The 18,898-nt window shown below is 39.2% G+C and overlaps 3 protein-coding genes across 3 annotated transcripts; all 3 read right to left on the bottom strand.

Moving 5' to 3' along the window:
* Positions 1-894: 894 nt before the first annotated feature.
* Positions 895-2,056, bottom strand: BCR41DRAFT_347582 (hypothetical protein). The gene is made up of 2 exons (XM_022023126.1): positions 1,952-2,056; positions 895-1,846 (listed from the first exon to the last, which is right to left on the bottom strand). The coding sequence occupies exons 1-2, from the start codon at positions 2,037-2,039 to the stop codon at positions 1,062-1,064; spliced, it is 873 nt and encodes a 290-aa protein (XP_021884348.1). The 5' UTR covers positions 2,040-2,056; the 3' UTR covers positions 895-1,061.
* A 2,303-nt stretch (positions 2,057-4,359) lies between these two features.
* On the bottom strand, positions 4,360-9,188 carry BCR41DRAFT_202143 (WD40-repeat-containing domain protein). The gene is made up of 17 exons (XM_022019893.1): positions 9,053-9,188; positions 8,733-8,853; positions 8,441-8,592; positions 8,216-8,327; positions 7,982-8,082; positions 7,756-7,823; positions 7,584-7,648; positions 7,358-7,467; positions 7,185-7,248; positions 6,886-7,048; positions 6,561-6,767; positions 6,272-6,406; positions 5,815-6,117; positions 5,379-5,686; positions 5,021-5,254; positions 4,712-4,861; positions 4,360-4,632 (listed from the first exon to the last, which is right to left on the bottom strand). Exons 1-17 carry the CDS (start codon positions 9,121-9,123, stop codon positions 4,573-4,575), a joined length of 2,424 nt encoding a protein of 807 aa, XP_021884347.1. The 5' UTR covers positions 9,124-9,188; the 3' UTR covers positions 4,360-4,572.
* A 141-nt stretch (positions 9,189-9,329) lies between these two features.
* On the bottom strand, positions 9,330-14,066 carry BCR41DRAFT_347579 (hypothetical protein). Its single transcript, XM_022023125.1, has 5 exons — positions 13,948-14,066; positions 13,184-13,771; positions 12,723-12,806; positions 12,148-12,360; positions 9,330-11,882 (listed from the first exon to the last, which is right to left on the bottom strand). The coding sequence occupies exons 2-5, from the start codon at positions 13,767-13,769 to the stop codon at positions 9,376-9,378; spliced, it is 3,390 nt and encodes a 1,129-aa protein (XP_021884346.1). The 5' UTR covers positions 13,770-13,771; positions 13,948-14,066; the 3' UTR covers positions 9,330-9,375.
* Positions 14,067-18,898: the final 4,832 nt, after the last annotated feature.

The raw sequence follows: 18,898 nt of genomic DNA, 5'->3' as shown, positions 1-18,898 counted from the left end.
CCTTGAGTCTCATCGACTAAGGTCACTCTTTTTCCAATCCCTTCTGTAGATTATGTTGCGGCAATTTCAACATACTCAGCTCTTATTCAGGAGACCGAACCCTCTGATTTTTCGTCGTCTAATCACAAATTCTCAACAACATTTCGCATTCTTTACACTTTCTTCTGAATATCTTATCAAAACCCTTATGTTTACATGGATCCCCACGCATCGACTCTTAATCCATTCCTGTTCATATTCTTGTTCACAAATCCAATCGATTATAAAACGATCATCTATCTACCGTTGGTTTCTGTCAATATAGAACCAACCTGATCATTCTAACGGCAATGTCTATAAAAATGAATTTATGAAATCACCCGAACCAACAATGTCTGAAGCAACGTCGAGCCTCACTTTATTATTAAAGTTTCTAGAGGGAAGTAAGACTTCGTTTCATCCGCATTTATATTAGGGTAGCGGAGGAGAGATATGGATACCTTTGAGAACAGACATTCACATCAAATCGCACTCAAGCTAAGGATAGATGTTCTGGAAACATATAGCCATCGTGAGTTGTCGTTCCACGATTATCCATGACAAGCAAAAATAGGTTCAGAAACCCCATCTTTGCTTTGGTCGGTCGTTCCTCTAGGGTCTCTGTAACGAAGGCATATGTCCATCTCAACAGCGCGTTTTACCATACTTATGGATGATCGTAACCTTAAAGGGAATGCTGAGGCGCTTAGATGTTTGTTGGCAATCCTGTATACTGGTGGTTCCCACCATACTTCTACAGATCACAGACACATTTTGATTGATATCATCGAAACTCATTTTGATGAGTTCAAACAGGAAACATATGCAGAAACCTCGAGAACACCAAGCAGTCGAGAAGTTTTGTACAAAGCCGAAGCTCTACATTCTTTGCTATTAGAACCGTATATTCATTCAAGAGGTTCAAGAGAACTATCTAACTCAATGTTTGGATAGACTAAAAATATTGAAGATTCTTGATTTTTTCAGCTAATGTTTGATCAAAGCTCCTCCAGCGGAGTCAAAGAAACTACATATTGATTGTCCTAATCAAGGATTGTTGCCTTTCTTTTTGGGACAAACTTCTTCAAGAGATTCCAGTATGTCGATTCCTCATCCGATTCCTCATCTGCAAGCTCTGCAATAAGCCATAAAAACCATTCACTTTTATCATGAGCCTGATACGCTTCAAATAAATCACCTTCCGATTTGCATCCCTCGCACATTTCTGTACTTATAGACTCTTTAGGTAAGAATTTATGCAAATCCTTTGGAACGAATTCGAGTGCTTCCCAATCTTTTCGTGTGAATCCGCAAGAATACTCGCCATAGACGTCGCCCCGGACAGGCCAAGAATAAGTCGCATCTGCGAGGAATATGGGGGTATCATCCTTCCACATGTAATAGCAGGCATTAACCTCGCCTCTCCCATCTGGGTCATAGTATTTAGTCTCAACTACCATGTCGAATGAGTGCCATCGAGGACATGTTTTCAACCCGCTCTCAATCTCCTCGATCACCGGCTCAAAATTTTGTAAATTTGCATCCCGGGCAAGTTCGCGCAACTTTTTCATCAATTTTCGGATTCTCCCAGGCTCCAATGGCTGATTCATCTCTTCGTTATACGAGGCAAAGGCCTCGAATCCTTTTGTAGACAAAGCTTTAAGCTTTTTCTCAGCTTGCTCAATTTTTTTTATCACTTCTTTATGATCTGAGCCTTCATAAGTAATAATATCCTCAACATTACCCTGTAGGACTTGAAGATCCTGTTGAAGTTGCTCAAGTTTTAAGACCGTTCTCCGCTTACCTCGTATCTGATTATCCTTATTCTCTAGATAAAGGCGTAAAAGACATTAGTAATGGATGCTCAAAAACTGTGCATGCTAAAAAGTTCAAAACAAAACAATCAGTCAAAGCATCAAGCACTAAGACATGCCTTTCTGCTTGGCTTTAGTTGTTCGAGTGTTAGGGTATGGACCCTGAGATTCAGACTGGTCCTGACGTGTTTGTCTTTTTGGTGGCATCTTAATGTTTAAAGTTGAGAAGGATTGCCTCCAAAGTTTTAGAAAAGCGCGTCTTTTATACTTTCATGCGAAACAATAAATTCAAATACGTCACACTTACGCTATTTTTTTTTCTTTTTTTCAGAGGGTCGAGCTTGTCGCTCTTTTTGGTTAGTCCTTTTCAATTATAAGAGTTTTGTTAAGTAAACCATTTATATTTGAAAAGGGCTAACCAAAAAGCACGACAAGCTTGACCCTCTGAATCCTTACTGATAAATGGCTGCCATTTGAAATACTTCGCTGTAGGGGTGCACGGATTCTACACCAGCGCCCGCTGTCCTCGATCCGTCTGAGATAACTTTTTGGAAACGGTGTACCCTCAATCTAAATATTGCCGTGCATGTAAAGTATTCTTTGACCGTGACGCAGTTGGAGCGGAAAACATGGCAAGAGTCGGTCATGCTCAAATTGATAGATCAGAGAGACCTGCAAAATACAGGCCCACGGAAGAGTCGTCTGCTCCACCTGTTATACCTGCTCCACCTGCTCCACCTGCTCCACCTGTTCTACCTGCTCCACCTGCTCCACCTGCTCCACCTGTTCTACCTGCTCCACCTGCTCCACCTGCTCCACCTGCTCCACCTGCAAACCGCATACGACCCTAGACATAAGCTTTTGGGTGCGCTGGTACGCTCACAAAAAATTTGTAAGTTCTGTTTATTTTCGTCAGTATCCTTCTATATAACTTTAAAGACCTTATGGATCAACAGATACCTCTAAGTGTCCAATCAATTTAATCATGCACATGTATCAATAGTTGGAGGAACCCATCATTGAAGTTTGGTTATATCATGGAAACCATGGATTACATTTGAAAGGATCCAACATTGAAGCTTGGTCAATTTTGAACGGGCATAAAATCCATTTATTCAAGGCCTGTGATTATTTTGTGATGTCTCCATGCCATGACTTGGCACACAGCCACGAATCCTTACGACGTTTTAGGCTCGTCAGCAGCCTTGTAGCTTAAATGCGGTGCATTAATGTTCACTGACAGGCTGGGTCCAAACTCGAAATACCGAAAGAACCTTCGTTGAGTCCAGGCAAGAGGAGGAAGAGAGACGTCAAGCCGGTGACAACAATGGGATTTGGTCTACTACAAAATATGATTAAGCCCTGAAAGGCCTTCGTCTTATAAAAATTGAAAGTATTGGCTTGACAATACTTTTTTGATTAATTTATTTAATTCTATCCTTGGTCTGGATGGCGTTTTTTATAATAGGAAGGGCTGAAAAATTTTAGACAGACAAGTAGTAGCGAGGGAGCAGAAGTAAGTGAGAATAAGATATGGGTACACACATCACATCTTTGGGATATTTATTCAAGTTCATATCAAAGTGTGACTACAAGTTTGTCTACGGGCATCATAAATAGAGTAACCATGGAGCATGTTTTCTGATATTATCTTGTGTACTGTATACCATACATAAGAATACATTTTACTGTGAAATATGCACGGCTCAATTACCTTAAACAGTTTTTGAGGACATGTTATACTACCATTTATATAATTATATCACAAGAACTACACAAGAAATCCAAAATTATTGTATGAAAGTCTTAATCTACTGCATTATGTCAGGTGTATACACAGAAAAAAAAAAAAAAAAAAAAAAAAAAAGAAAGGAAGAAAGAAAGAAAGAAAGAAAAAATCCTTAAGATGATGTATTGAACCGGAACCCAGCCAACACGGAGCTCGAATTCCTTAATAATGATGGTGATGTAGGCGGTGAAGTGGATGATTCAACAGCAGTCTTCTCCAGATGACCTCGCGCTTCTTCAATCGATTCCTCTATCAAAAAGTCTTCATCCTGTGTTGCAGGGATCCTAACACTCGCTGCTGCTGCTCCTTCTTCTATCGTTGTTGTTACAACGGGAGACTCTTGCAAGTTCCCTGCTTCTTCACCTTCTAGAAACTCATCAGCATCCATCATCATATCTGTATCATCAATTGATCGCTGCTGACGCTGTTGCTCTTGCTGTTGCTCTTGTTGTTGTTGCTGTACCTTGAAGCGCTTTGCATCTGTTTCCGATCCCTCCACAGCAGCAGGTACTGCCTTACTAAACATGGTCAATGTCCTCTGGCCACCGCCGCCACCACCACTACTAGCACCATTTGCAATACCAGAAGATCCAGCCTTTCTCTTCTTGAAGGCTTCTTCCTGTCGGGCTAGCTCTCTTTGTGCTTTGCTCCTCTGCTCATCTGCTGCCAGGTAATCTGCTGCTTCAAATACATCTGTAGCCCGCCGAGTGATTGGAAGATTTCTATCCTCCTGCCTCGATGCTACCACCCCAAATGCTTTGGAGCCACTGCTTCCTGACCCATCCAAATGACTTTTCTTCTTGAATGGATTTGCAGCCACCCCCACTCCGGTTCCCCCATTACCACCACTAGCAGTCTTTGCCGTGCTGTTTTGATTACTCTTCACTACACGTCTACCAAAGGGGTCATTTGGTTTGATGTTTTCCTGTCGCTGTAATGGCTTTCTGGATATTACTTGATCCTCTTCCTCTTCTCTAGACGAGATCTTAAAGCTGTCCTGGTCCTTCTTACGTGAAGATACTGCAACAACTGGATCTGCCATGATCAACTCTCTCTCTTCTTCAGGATCACGTCCTTGCTCCTCCATCATTTTGATTTCCTTGACTCTGCTCATTCGCTCCATGAGTGTGTGGAGGCTGTGATGTTGTGCGATCTTCATGGCATTATCAATCGATTTCAAGCTGCAAAGCATAGCTGTCAAATCCAGTGCTTTTTGCGTCCGATCAGCTCTACAAGCCAGCTATAATTAAAATAAAATAAAATAGTAATAATAATAATAACAAAACCAATCCAAATGATAAACAAAAGGACGTGATATGATAATGTCAGCTGCATCTGCTGATACAATTGATCAAAATTAAGAATATATTGTCAAAAAGGAGATTGCAGGTAGGCTTACATCAATCATTTGTAAAGCAAGCTTATCCATCTCTAGCTCTCTTTTCGCGGCTGAATTATCAATAGATTCAATCGATCTAGCAATCTTCTCATCCTTATTGAGTCCCGACAGGATCTTATTACGAAGCCATGCCTCCTCATGCTGTCCCGCTGGGGTGTCCTGATGAAGTGTAAGCACCTTGAGCGGAAGCTCAGTCACAAATGGCTTTGGGAAGGATGGCTCTGTTTCGCCTCTCTAGAAGATTATACATAAAATAAAAAATAAATAAATAAAAAGTTGGCTTCTTGTGTTTTAGCGGATAGCAAATCCAGTCATAAGGAAGGGGAGGAAAAAAAAAAAAAAAAAAAAAAAAAATTACCCTGCACTTGACAAACGTAGCTGTCTGGTCTGTGAGGCCAACGAGCCAGTAATGTGGTACATTGTTTGTATCAGACTCAGTGTTTTGAACGGCAGTAGTGTCCAAGATAGGGGTCCACTGTCCTTGATCAACTCTACGATAGTAGTTGAGAATATACATGACGCCTTTATCGTCATAAAATGCTGGAATGCCTCCTTCAGAAAACCCTAGCCATGTAATTATTGTATCATCCAGAACTGGAAGCAACCCATGTTGTATTCTCTGTGCAGTCTCTACGTTGTAAATAGAGTAGCCCAAATTTTGTGACCCTATGAAGATGATGATAAATACGAATCGTTAGATGATTCGTTGGCATTTTAGAAAAAGAAAAAAATAAAAATAAAACATTCATCTTTCGTTCGAAGAGCATAGAGATCGGCTCTATTGATAACTATACCTTCAAAAGGCTCGCCTTGATGGTATATAAAAAAGACCATATCATCCTTTCCTACTGCAGCAATAACAGAGCCAAGACTGAATAGACCAGTCTGAATGCCGCTCTGCGAGAAGATCCTAACAAACCCACGGGATGTGGATACAATCGCTGACTCTGCGTTGAGTGCGATCGCCGTAACATCCTCTCCTTCCGGCAAAAAAATCTGCCACTCTGATTTGGTGGCCCAGCTGTCATATGTCCTGAAAAAGACTGTACTTGGAGTTTCTGCTCTTTCTGGGGCTGCGAACAAGGCTCCGGTCATGCCTTTTCATATTATTATACACATTTTTTTTTTTTTTTTTTTTTTTTAAAAAAGAAAAAAGTTGAAATATTTAGCCATTTTAAGCTTGCACTTCATGAACGGTAAACCTTCAATTTACATAAGGTCCAAGTCTCGATTTATATCAAATGCACTTACCGAGACAAGCCATCGTATAATGAGATCCATCCGTAAAGTGGTAACCACGGTGGGTGAGCTTGTCATGAAACTCCACGGATACTGTAGCGTGATTCCCATGATCAACTGTGGTAATGAGGCCCAAAAGGTTGAACGCTAAATTACAGGAATGATATAATAAAATAAAAATAAAAATAAAAATAACAAAAAAAAAAAAAAGAAAGGGCGAGAGCATGTCGCCTTGCATTAGAATCAAGAATCCTAAAAATTGAAGGGCTGTGGTAACTAATGACATTGCAAAAACACACACCGAGATACCGCCGTTTATCTCGTTCAGCGGTGGAGCCTGGCTGAAATCGGGGATGCAACGCCTTAGCCACACGCATTCCTAGTGCGCCAGATTTCTGAGCTCCTGTGGATGCCTTCTTTTGCAAATAGGGGTCATTTTCGTCATCAACGATAAAATCTCGGAGTGACTCATTGTCACTTAAATACTCTTGAGCCAGGTCACCCATATCTATCCAAGGCAAATCCAAACGGAATTATCATTTCCGAATATATGGTTATTTAATTGTTTAATCGAAATTAAGAGCTCATTTAACAAAACGACTTGTCATTGCAATAGAAAACCTTACCATGATCCTTTTGAGCACCTTCAGTCTCTTGAGCTCCAATTTCATTGCCTCTAGCTGTGGGCTCATCAAAGAGTCCTTTTAAAGGGTCTGGCGTTGGTTCCTTCAAGGGCGTTCCGTCCTCAATGACCTCTTCCCAGTATGTTACCTCGCCTGCAGCATCGGCCTAAAGGAAGTTTTTTTTTTTTTTTTTTTTTTTTTATCAAGGATTTGAAATTAGATACATGTCCTGTAAGCATGCGGACAAAAAAAAAAAGAAAAGAAAACCTTTCAATCCTTAAACGATATCATCTGAAACATACAAAGGCGAGGCAATTTCGACTCGGACTCCATGTAAGGTCAGTGACTCCAGTTTTATGTGTATGCCTAATTTTTTTTTTTTTTTTTTTTTTTTTTTTTTGACAAAAGTTAGTCAGTTATCATATAAAATTGCGAGAAAGAAGAATAAAGACTCTCTCTCCTCCTATAATCGTACTTGATATGTGGTTGCTCCTTCTCTTTGTACTTCCAAATCCAAATATCAGTTTCTATTGAAGCAGCAGCGAGATATCGGCCATTGGGCGACCAAGCAAGGATTGTTGGAGCCTACAAAGAGAACAATGGTAATGGTAACAACAATTATAATATAGCTACATCAGTTCATTATATATATATTTTCCGCTTATCAATTCCCCGCATAAGGATACCCCTGTTGTACTCACAGCTGAGGATCCTGAGCGATAAGTAAACGATTTTTGCCATGTATGTCTATGATGTGCAGTGATGTCTAAGGAAAAAGTGGTTTGGGTATGATTCAGGTTTCATAAAATCTTTGATTGAAAGAAATTAATACATTGAGAATGAATCTGATACCGATTTTGCACTTTTACATACCTTTATCTCTGCCAATGACAAAAAACTCTCCAGACGTATGCCATGCAATAGGGATCTTGTATTTGGATCTGTTACGTGTTAATAAAGATATGAAAAAGAAAAAAAATGAAAAAAAAAAGAAAAGAAAAGAAAAGATTTAATAAAACTGCTGATCAGCGACACACTCGTTTCCTTGAAAAACAAATTTCTTTTCCTGTTTTAAATATTGTATATCCCAAAGTCTTACTCTGTGCTGGTTGGTGCCATGACGGTGATAATTTCTAATGGTGCAGATTTTTTTGTCTTCATGTCCCAAACGATAACTGTTCCATCACAACTTGATGACAACTAGAAGAGGAAGAAGAAGGGGAAAGAAAAAAGAAAACAAAAGGTTTAATATTGGTTGCTTTCATTGCATAAATATGATTTTTTTTTTTTAAAAAAAAAAAAAAAAAAAAAAAAAAAAAAAAGATCACTTTACCATATATTCAGCGAGTGGATCGAATGCTATAGCGTTGATTGCCTTTTTATGTCCTTGAAGTGGGAAACATTCTTCTGGATCTTCCAAGTTGATAATCTTGATTTCGTTTTCCCTGAGTAGAATATACCAAGAATGTGTCAAGAATTATTTTTCATGAATCGTAAGCAATACCAACATAATCCTTTTTTCCTCTTTTTTCCTTCTTTTTGTTCCTTTCATTATTACTCTGTGCCGATTCCCAATAGTTTCTGATTCTTGGATAGAGCAAGACATCTGACAGCTAAATTGCACCTGACGATAATGCCCATGAATTCCTGTAGTTTTATATCGTATTGTCGGATAACACCATCGCGTGACCCTGCATAAATGTTTTCTTGCTAAAAGAACAATAGAGAGAGATCAGACCTTCCATATCACAAATGTCAATGACAAAAAAAAAAAAAAAAAAAAAAAAAAAATAGTAATAATAAAAAAAGAAGAAAAGAAAAAAATAAAATAAAAATAAAGCGCCACTTACAGTGACCGCAATACATGTTGCTCCTTCAGTTGATTCAATTGGTTCTGCTTGACGGGCTGGTTTTCCTTCCTTTTGTGAAAATAGATGCAACGCAAAATCATCCGCCGTGGCTACGATATAACTTTTTTTTTTTTTAAGAAAAAAAAAAGAGAGAGAGAAAGAGAGAGAAGAAGCCCATTAATATCAGTTTTAAAAAAAAAAAAAAAAAAAAAAAAAGAGACCATTCTTTTAAATATTATATAGTCAACTGCAAAAGAAATCATATCAGGAACAAGTAAGGAGTGACTAAATAAAAAAAAAAGATATTTACTAGCACACACCTCCCGTCAGGTACAAAAGCTAGTGCTGTAACCTCAGAAGCATGAGCCCATCTTGATTGCAGCTTGGCCATCTGTTTTTTTTTTTTTTTTTTTTTTTTTTTTGTTAATGTCAAGATGTAAACCAGCAAGACTTTTTGAAAGCAAAAGAAAACTTCGTCGCGACTCTTTTTTTTTTTTTTTTTTTTCTTTGGGCTCTTTGTGGCTTGCTTGCTTTTCTTTTTTTAATTTCTCCCCTTTTTGGCAAAGACGCGTTCGTGTTTGTTCGTGTTTTTAAAATATTAGAACATTAGAATACTATACTTTGAACACAATTTTTTAATTCTTTAACTTGAAAGCCTCAAAAACTCCTGTCTCTCCTCCGCACTCATCGTCTCCAACAACGCACGTAATTCTGCAGCCTCTTCATCCTCAGCTTGCTTCATAGAAGAAACCTTCTGTAGGAAGAGTCCTCCCTCTGTCATCTCAACATAGTCCTCCTGGACAGGACTAACGATCGTGTCTGTGGACGACGCAAGAGATTCTACACTTCTTCGCTCGTGGGGCGGTAGGTGTGGTCGAGTACGGATCGTTTTGGTCGTCACAAGGGTTTCAGCGCTGGATGACCTGCTTTCCATCGCTGGTGGCTTCTCCTCCTCCTCCTCCTCCTCCTCCTCCTCCTCATCATCATCATCATCATCATCAGCCACCACATCAACATCGAAATTAACACTAACTCTGTTGGTAATATGACTCTGTCCCTTTTCGACCATAGCCTGCTGCACAGCAGCGGTTACCGAGATTGGAGGTGAAAGACTACTAACTGATGTCTTTTGGATCGCTTCTTGTTGTTGCTGTTCTAATTGCTGATCGGGATAGCATCGAAGATTGCTGTCACCAATCATACTTGCATTCTTGAGGAGTATGTCCATAGAGTTCATATGTGGGATGCTCGTTGGCCGTCTGTGGCTCGTGGCGTTGTCATTAGCCATGTTGTCTACATCAGAAACTTCATATCCACTTCCAAAAGATATAACAATGGTCTCCGCTGTTGATGTTTCTTCAGAGGTCTTATCAACATCTGTCGCCGTAATCTTGGGGATAACTGAAGCGCTCTTCTGCTGGCCAGGGGATGCTTCACTCATCACTGCGGCCGCAACTGTGACGACTGGCTTTGATTCGACTCCCTCAATATCTTTTGTAACTTGTCTTAAAGCGATAGCTGCTGCCTTCTCTCGGATACGCTCCACGTCCTGCATGGTCAACCCTGCTAAAGTCAAAAACTCCTCAAGCTCTTGATCTGACAGATAATCAAAGGCCTCAAGGACCTCTGCCTCTTCCATAGTCACTTTTTGTTCAGCGCGCTTGGCTGCTTCTGCAGCTTCTGCAAGGGCTTGGGCCCGAGCACGTTTTTCTTGCTTTCGCCTTTTCTTCAAATCAATCTTTCGCTGCTTCATAGCCTCTTCGTCCGAAAGCCCTTGAGTCAAATAAACCTCCAACTCTCGTCTAAGCCGACGAGTCCGTTCACGACGCTGGCTTCCAGCGGATGCCAATGCATGCTTCCGTCGGTGCTGGTGCGCTGCGACTATCATTGAGCTATTCCTGGCTCTGTACATGCCACCGTTTGGAAGGTATATTGCTGCCGATGGCATGGGCCCCGAAGAAATGACAGAAGACATGGATGCCGAGGATCGACGATGGAGCTGTTGGGATTGTTTGTTGCGTAAGCGAAGTTGATGGATCCGTTTGGATTTAATAGACTTGCATCGTCGCCTCTTCTTCGTCGTCTGAGCCACCAACAAAAAGCCCTGCAGCTCGCGTCGTTCAATCGCTTGACGGCTGATGCCAAAGATGTCACCAGGAGCCACTGGGTAGATGTTCTTTGTAGCCGAGCAGAAACGAGCAATTGATTTAGCGCGGAGTATGGTGTCATCATTGCTGGTGTTATTGGGTTGTTGCTGTGCATACTTGCTGCCCGCACTTGTCACAGGTGGACGAATCCTACGTCCTGTGTATGAATAGTATCCAGTTCGAGGAGCGTAAGGCGACATTGAGTAATAATTAGTCTTGGTTGTGGTTGTTGTAGTTGCTGCTGCAGGCTTAGAAGATCGGTTTATAAGAGACTCCAGTGTAGCCACAGAGAGACTCCTTCGCAAGTCTTCAATGATATGCTCCACTTTTTCTTCCTCCTCTTGCTTCTTTTCATTGCTGGCGCTTTCAAGAGTATGTGGAGCTGCAGTACCGCTTCTTGATGATGAAAGAGGCTTCATTGCTTCTGCTGCACTTGTTGAGGCACCTTCGCTTCCGTCTTCGAGCTGCATGTCAAGTATTGAAATATTATCGTCCGCTACCACAATCTCCTTCCTGTTTGCATAGAGAGAAATCTCTTTCAAGTCTGCAGGCAATTGGGGCACAGGAGTTGGTTCTGGAGAATCTGGAGGCAGGCCTTGAGCGATCCTAGCCTCTCTCTTCAAGATATTATGTGCACCCTCCAACCCATATTCTCTCTCCAGAGCCTCTAGTCGCTGCTCTGCCAGGAGCTTGTCGCGTTTAACCTGTTTCTCTTGAAGCTCTTCTACAGATAGGTCGCGCTCCTCACGGTAGGCATAGATGGCATGATAGAATGCGCCTGAGAACTTTTTCATGCCTGAAGATAACAGGTATCGCGTATCCCATGTGGGCATGTATTCATCCAAACCAAAGCAACATGACCCAGGATAAATTGATAATTTACTATTGCTCAGGCGATTGAACGCCTGGTTATCGACTAATTCGCAGCAGAGCTCCAGAACCTCCACAAATAAGAATCGGTTCAGTTCTGGAAGCATCGACAATAGCTCGAAAAAGAATTGACCTGTATCAGAAACAAACAAATAAACAAATAAATAAAGAGAAAGTATGTCAGCCTACCCGTTTTGTGGTGTTGTTTGTAAAGAATCCTTACATGTTCTGTGAATATAGAGGAAAACCACAGCGCTTTTTTTTTTTTTTTTTTTTTTTTTTTTTGGCGTATGCAGGCGTGCATTCATTCCTGTCTCTCTCTCTTTGTAATACAACCGATCACATCAACAAAAAGCTGCATTCATTTATAAACAATAAGGGTACAAAAAGTTTGATACCATTGGGGTTCTGGAGCAGCTCACGGAGATGCTCAGGTATGAGAGGAGGGTAAGTGCGGGAAAGGACAGTGGTCAGAAGGCCTCCCACGGTATCTATACGCATCATCTTGACATTGAAGAGATGGTTCTTCTTTTGGTTCATCAACAGCTTAATGGCTGCTTCCACAGAGGGACTATAGAATGGGTTCCAGAAGAGATGCTCTCGGTTCAATCCTATATAGGGTTTTGTTAATAGAACAAAAAAGACATGATCAGTTTTTACATTGAAAGACAGGCTGCTGAGTATACAAAGCAAAGTGTGTGTTCTGTTTGTTGTACAATGACAAAACACCAAAAGTAAAAAGCGCCCAACAATGAGAGCAAACCATAACCGACACATTCCTTTCATCTCTCTCTCTCTCTCTCTCTCTCTCTTTTTTTTTTTTTTTTTTTTTTTTTTTTTCTTTGGTCAGCATGCTCAGCATGCTCAGCTATACACAATAACAGTGAGCCATAGGCTGTTTAAGGTCTAGTCTTTTTTTTTCTCTCTATTTCTCATTGCTATTTGTAGTAAGCAATATTTATATAAACTGTACCTCGCAGTTTAATCTCGTCAATGCAATCCAAGATGATTTGGTGGCTAAATTCGATCGGCAAAAGTTCAATCTTTGCAAGGTTGACTAGATCATTTGAAGAAGTAGCAAAAGGAGAAAAACAAAAAGAGTGATATATAAATAGGATATTTTTTTAAAAGAAAGAAAGAAAAAAAAAAAAAAAAAAAAAAAAAAAAGTACGCGTTAGTAAGAATAGTCATGAGTACATGTCAAAACCAGTTGAAGACATGTCAGGGAGGTAAAAGGTGGAGAGGCAATCAAGGCCAAAAAAAAAAAAAAAAAAAAAAAAAAAAAAGAAAAGAAAAAATGCAACGCGAATGAATGATTTTTAATAAAACGTGTTTGTCCACTAATTGAATAAACGATCAATTGAATCTCCGTGAAAATCTTAAATTAATATGCTTTTTTTTTTTTTTTTTTTTTTTTGTTTTTTATAAAAATACCTGGTTGAATAATATTCTGGTTCGAGATGGTGCCTCTTGTTCGTATTGTAGGGAACAATGGCAGCGTTTTCTTTTGGTTCTGCTGTTGAAGCTGCTGTTGTCTGAGCGCCTGCTTTTGAAGCTCCTTCTTTTGATGGTGAATCTGGGAAGTTGAATGATTACGGTTGATATGATTGCCACTGCTGTTGTTGCCGTTGATGATACTGATGCTTGTATGGATAGGAAGACTATTACGGTAAATACTCCTGCTGCTGCTGCTGTTGTTGAGGGTCACAAGAGTATAGTCTGCTGTTGAAGAGGTCATAAATGAGGCAACGGATGAATTGAAGGTAGAATTCTGTAGAGGATGTTGCAGGCTTTGATCTTTTTGAGTGGTTCTGATCATGGAGTCCAGTATAGTGGTATCGCTTTGTGCGGGGTACGAGAATTCGGAATATGGCCGAGTAGCAGCAGTAGTTGCAGCTGTATGAGAAGAAGAAGGGGTATAGATAGTTTTGTTTGCACTGCGATTGGATGGATGTGCTACTGCTCCTGCAGGCACCTCGAACGATAGTGTCAACATTGGTTCCTGGCGGGAAACTGTCATAGCTGGCAAAATATAATAACAATAACAATATAAAAATAAAAATAAAAAAAAAAGAAAAAAGAAAAGAATGAGCAAGGAATGCAACGACAACAAAGGAATGAGAATGAGACCGAATGAGACAAAAGGAAAGGAATGAAAAAGAAGAGAAAAGGAGAGAAGAGGACCAGTTTCTTTATACCTTATACAGATTGACCGTTATTATTATTACTACTATATATTATTTTCTTTGTACTGTTGTTCCAAGACGCAAGGTGTTTATAGAGTTGAGAAACAATGCCTTCGCGCTATGATCTGAGAATGTATGAACACAAGTGTATTCTTGACCAAATCAATCAATCAATTGGGTAAATGTACAAACTGTCAGGACCACAAGGAAAAAAAAAAAAATGAAAGAAAATGAAGCGGAAGTAGTGGTGGTACAGGGGGGTTGGCAAAAAAAAAAAAAAAAAAAAAAAAAAAAAAAACGCGAACTAAAGAGTTTATGATTAGGGGAGGAGGGGAAGGTGCGAGAGTGAGTGAGGGTAAGTGCAGCTACTTCAATGGATCTGGACGAGTCTGTGGAGAATGAAGTGAGAAGTGAAGTTGGGAGAAATGGTAATTATAATTACAAACGAACAGAGAGAGAATAATTAAAAAACGAGGCGTAGGCGTACAGGTGCCTGGAATGCAATTAGGGGGGGAAAATGTATAGTTTCTAGTAGTTGAGGAATGGTCAAACAAGGAAACACAACTAAAAGAAAAAAAAAAAAAAAAAAGAAAGAAAGAAAGAAAAGAAAGAAAAGAAAGGAAACTATGAGTGGAAGATTAAGAGGGAAGTAAAAGGATGAGGAGAAAGGTAGATAGAAGAAAAAGGAGAAAAGAGAAAAGGAATGGGTTTCCTGAAAGGTTTCGATCTCTTCTTGACGAGAATGATAAGAGTAATATATACAATTGCTCTTCCTCCTTGAGTTCCCTCGAGACCAACTGAAATGAATACAGTAGGTCTCTTTAGCAAGGAGAGCATCAATATGTAGACAATGAAGTAGGGAGAGAAAGCTCAAACAGACAGTGGTGAGGCAGAGCAGCTGTTTGTATAGAGATATACATGCGCCGGTAAAGACAAGGATAAAAACAAAAACAAAAACCTAGATGTGAACCAAAAAGGAGCACAAAGGAACGAGATGCACTTGATGTCAGGATGAGGTGTGGAGTGAGAGATATGGACGCGGTCGGAGAGGTGCAAAGCAAGTGGAGCGGCGGAAAGATGCAGCTGCAAGCTGAGAGCATAGTCGACAGTCGAGTTGAGCTGCAGTGCACTGTCTTTTCAGATTTTACTTGGATACATGTACCCGATTGAAGAGAGTCACCTAAATGTAAATACTAATCGTACAAACACCATTACCACACTCCCCTAGAAAACAAATGTGCGTCTTTACGAAAGGTAGCATCATTTACATCTACAACAGTTTACATGTAACAACAAGACAAAGGGGAGGAAGAGGCAGTGTCTGTAGATATCTATCCAGAGCTGGAATAGGTTGCCGCACTACGCCCAACTATAGTCTGGTTATAAGCCCATTAAAGCTCATTACTCACTTATTATTATTATTATTATTATTATTATTTTTCGCCACTACATCTCTTTTTTGCTTTGATCTCTTATTTCCCACTCTCTGTGCTGTGTACTCTGGCTTTCTTTTCTTTTCTTTTTTTTTTTTTTTTTTTTTGCTGAGCCGTTGAGCAAAGCAGATGGTTACACAGCGACATCTCCAGCTTATAGAGTATACATATACGATCCATACGATATATATAATTAAATGCATAGTCTTGTATATGAACGTAGGAAACTAATGTACATGTACAGAATAAAGAAAAAAAAGTAGTAATAATAATAATAAAAAAAACACCATTTGTGCATCTAGTCATAATGACTTGTGATATATAAAAGGCCTGTTCTCTCCAAAAGAAATTCCAGGGTAGAGTAGGGTAAGGCAAGGTGGAGACTAAAGGGATTTGCACAAACGTTCCTGCGCGCTTTGTCTCTATTTGTTTGTTTATTTGTTTATCTCTTGCCCTGTCTCTCTTTTTTTTAAGTGGCTCCTTTTTTGCTCTATTTTCAGCAAAGTGAGCATACAGGGCTAACAACATTTTTTAAAAAAAGCTAAATGCAGAACAATGGATCAGAGTAGACCAGTGGATGAGCAAGAAAAGAGGGGTCCAGTGACAGATACAAACATATATATTTTGCGAATCTAATCAATGAGTTTGTCCATAACTATTGGACATGTAATGTATTACCTAACCAAAAATGCGAGGTGGGTAGGGGAAGCCGGAACTGGACTGTGATTTCATGCATAGGGTATGTATAACTTGATAGACAGGTTCATCTGTAATTGTCCCTGGAGGATCACATCTCTTTTGCTTTTACAGGGAAGAGTAAGCACAAACTGCGGACCATTACTCTTAGACTGTTCATGAAGAGATTCTACCAGAGAGATCAATTACCACAACGACTCTTCTTATTCTTCCGGATACACACCAAACATAGTTGTATGCTCTAAAAAAAGCATTCCTCTAATGCTGATCAACCATAAACATATTATACTTTTTTTTTTTTTCTTTTTTTTTTGTCATACCCCTTTTTTTTCCGCCCTATTTTCAAAGGCGAGGGAGGATGGGGGGGATACCGAGGTGCTGCACATGAAGGCTATGACATATTAAAGGGATTGGTGATCTCTTGAATATGAATGTCAATTGGTGAGATCTTTGGATACTACATGTATTATATTAAGATGCTCTCAAGGTCCAAGAACCCAAACTGTGTATTGTTTGTGTTCTACTTGGAAATCTTTTTCTCAATATGCTCTCAGTATGATGTCTTTATTTCAACACATCGCTTATTCGGTAGACTCTAGAATGCTTTAGCGTATACCGGGTCTACAGCTATGCTAAACCGTCTACAGTACACATGTACATTTCTATAAACGAATCATGTAATCTTAGACCGGGATCTTTTTTTTTTTTTTTTTTTTTGGTTACACTGAATCTCTTTAGCAACGATTTGGTTTCTCTGGTCCATCAACATTATTGGCGGGATGGATGGAACGAAGGTGGACAAAGGAAGGGGGGGAGAATGTGCAAACATTTTTTATGCAAGTCTAATTTGTCAGTGCACTGGAACGGGGCGGTTCTCTCATGCTTTCCACCTCATCCTTCCGTCACCCGTTTGCAAAGATAGAGAGAAAGGGAGTATTTAGACCAAAATCATAACAGTCTATCCGCCCGCCTGTCTACATGTCTGTCTACATGTCTGTCTACCCATTCTCCCCTACCACCCTCATCTTCCCGCCTTCAGTTGTTTCATCCTGTCATACCTTGTCATACCCTGGCATATAGCACCGCACTACATTTTTTGAATTGTCCTATCAATTGGTGCATCTGTCCGTCTAGTGCTCATGCACTTCCTAGCCTTCTTTGTAAAAAAAAATTTCCCTGATCCGAACCCTGTCCCTGTCCCTGAAGGGAAAAGGCACTGTCATTTGTGTATCTGAGATCTGACAAATTACAAATAAAAAAAGAGTTAATTGAACACAGAAAAAAAAAAAAAAAATCTTGTGACAGGATTTTTTTAGTCCGACATTTTGGTATGATTTTCATGTGCCACAAGGATTGGGTAAAAAAAAAAAAAAAAAACTTGCAGAAATGTCGAAATCAGTATTCAATTATAAAAGGTGAATAGCATATATACACAAGCTTACATTACGCTTAAAGCAAAGCAAAAAAAAAAAAAAGCATGCATCAACAGATAAATAACGGTCGACGGAAAAAAGAACGAGCTTATTTGTAGCATGTAACATTCGGTATTGACGATCAGACGAAAAAAGAAAACGTGTACATGTACATGTATCATTCAGCTGTGCGGAGTATACAAATGGCTGTAACACGTGCCGAATCAAAGATTAGTCATAAGCCAGCTGTATCTACTATGATATTATCCCTATAGCATCTGTATGTAAATATATATATATATATAATATTTATAATTTTACAAGTTTAGCAGACAAAAAAAAGAGGAGAACAATGATTAGGAAAACCATGCACAAGAAAGCATTTTCAGATTGCATAATGCTAGATGGTTTTTTATTTTATTTTATTTTATTTTTTTTTTGCAAAGACTCAATCCGATGATTTCCTTACTGTAGGTATAGTGCCTATATCAGAAAGGTCCACATTTTTGCTCTTGACACAGCTTTTTCACATCAACAGTATGCAAAGTTTACATCAGTGTACATCGCAAGGTAAAAAAAAAAAAAAAAAAACCACTCGCTTCAATAACAATAAAAGAGATGAGCTGAGCATCTTGCCCTTACATTTTCGCATGACATAAAATAAAAAAAAAAAAAAAAAAAAAAGAGAGAGAGAGAGATAGGAGAGAGAAGAGACATGTCATTCTTGAGATCTCTACTCTTTGTACATGTATACCACTTTACTCTCCATTATAAGTAAAACCTCCTTTATTTTTATTTTATTTTTTTACATCTCCCCCTTACCTTTAGTCGAGGAATTCCGGATATAAGGAGACTGCACAGCAAAAAAAAAAAACAAAAAAAAAAAAAAAAAGTACATGTAGACCATCTCTCATCCAAATAGCTCCTTTTTTTTTTTTTTTTTTTTTTTTTTTTCTTACATGATTTAAAATGTCAATGTGGTATATACAATAATAAAAAAAAAAAAACGCGTCTAAAGTCAAAATTACCCTTTTGACCATTCAAAGTTGCTTACTAACAAACTAATTAAACTAACTAACTGACTAACTAACTGACTAACTAACTGACTAACTAACTGACTAACTAACTAACTAAAAGGCTAGGAGTAGTCTCCTGACCTAGTCCTAGGTTGGTCTGGCCTAACTTTGTCAAACATTAAACGCGTCAAAGTATACAGATGTCTATGGTGGAGCAAATAAGCAATTTTTCGACTTGAAACTGATGCATAATTTTTTTTTTTTTTTTATCTTTCTTTTCCTATGGCTCTCTCTTTCTCTCTCTTTCTCTCTCTCTCTCTTTCCCGTCCTTGGTCAACAATAGCTTCTTTTCTTCATTTGTATGCTTTGGAAAAGAAAAATAAAAAAAAGACTCTTTTTTTTTTTT

The sequence above is a fragment of the Lobosporangium transversale genome (assembly GCF_002105155.1).
Source record: "Lobosporangium transversale strain NRRL 3116 chromosome Unknown BCR41scaffold_6, whole genome shotgun sequence".
In the NCBI taxonomy this organism is placed as follows: domain Eukaryota; kingdom Fungi; phylum Mortierellomycota; class Mortierellomycetes; order Mortierellales; family Mortierellaceae; genus Lobosporangium; species Lobosporangium transversale.
Note: the sequence above shows the minus strand (reverse complement) of the source record. Positions and strands in the feature narration are given on the sequence as shown.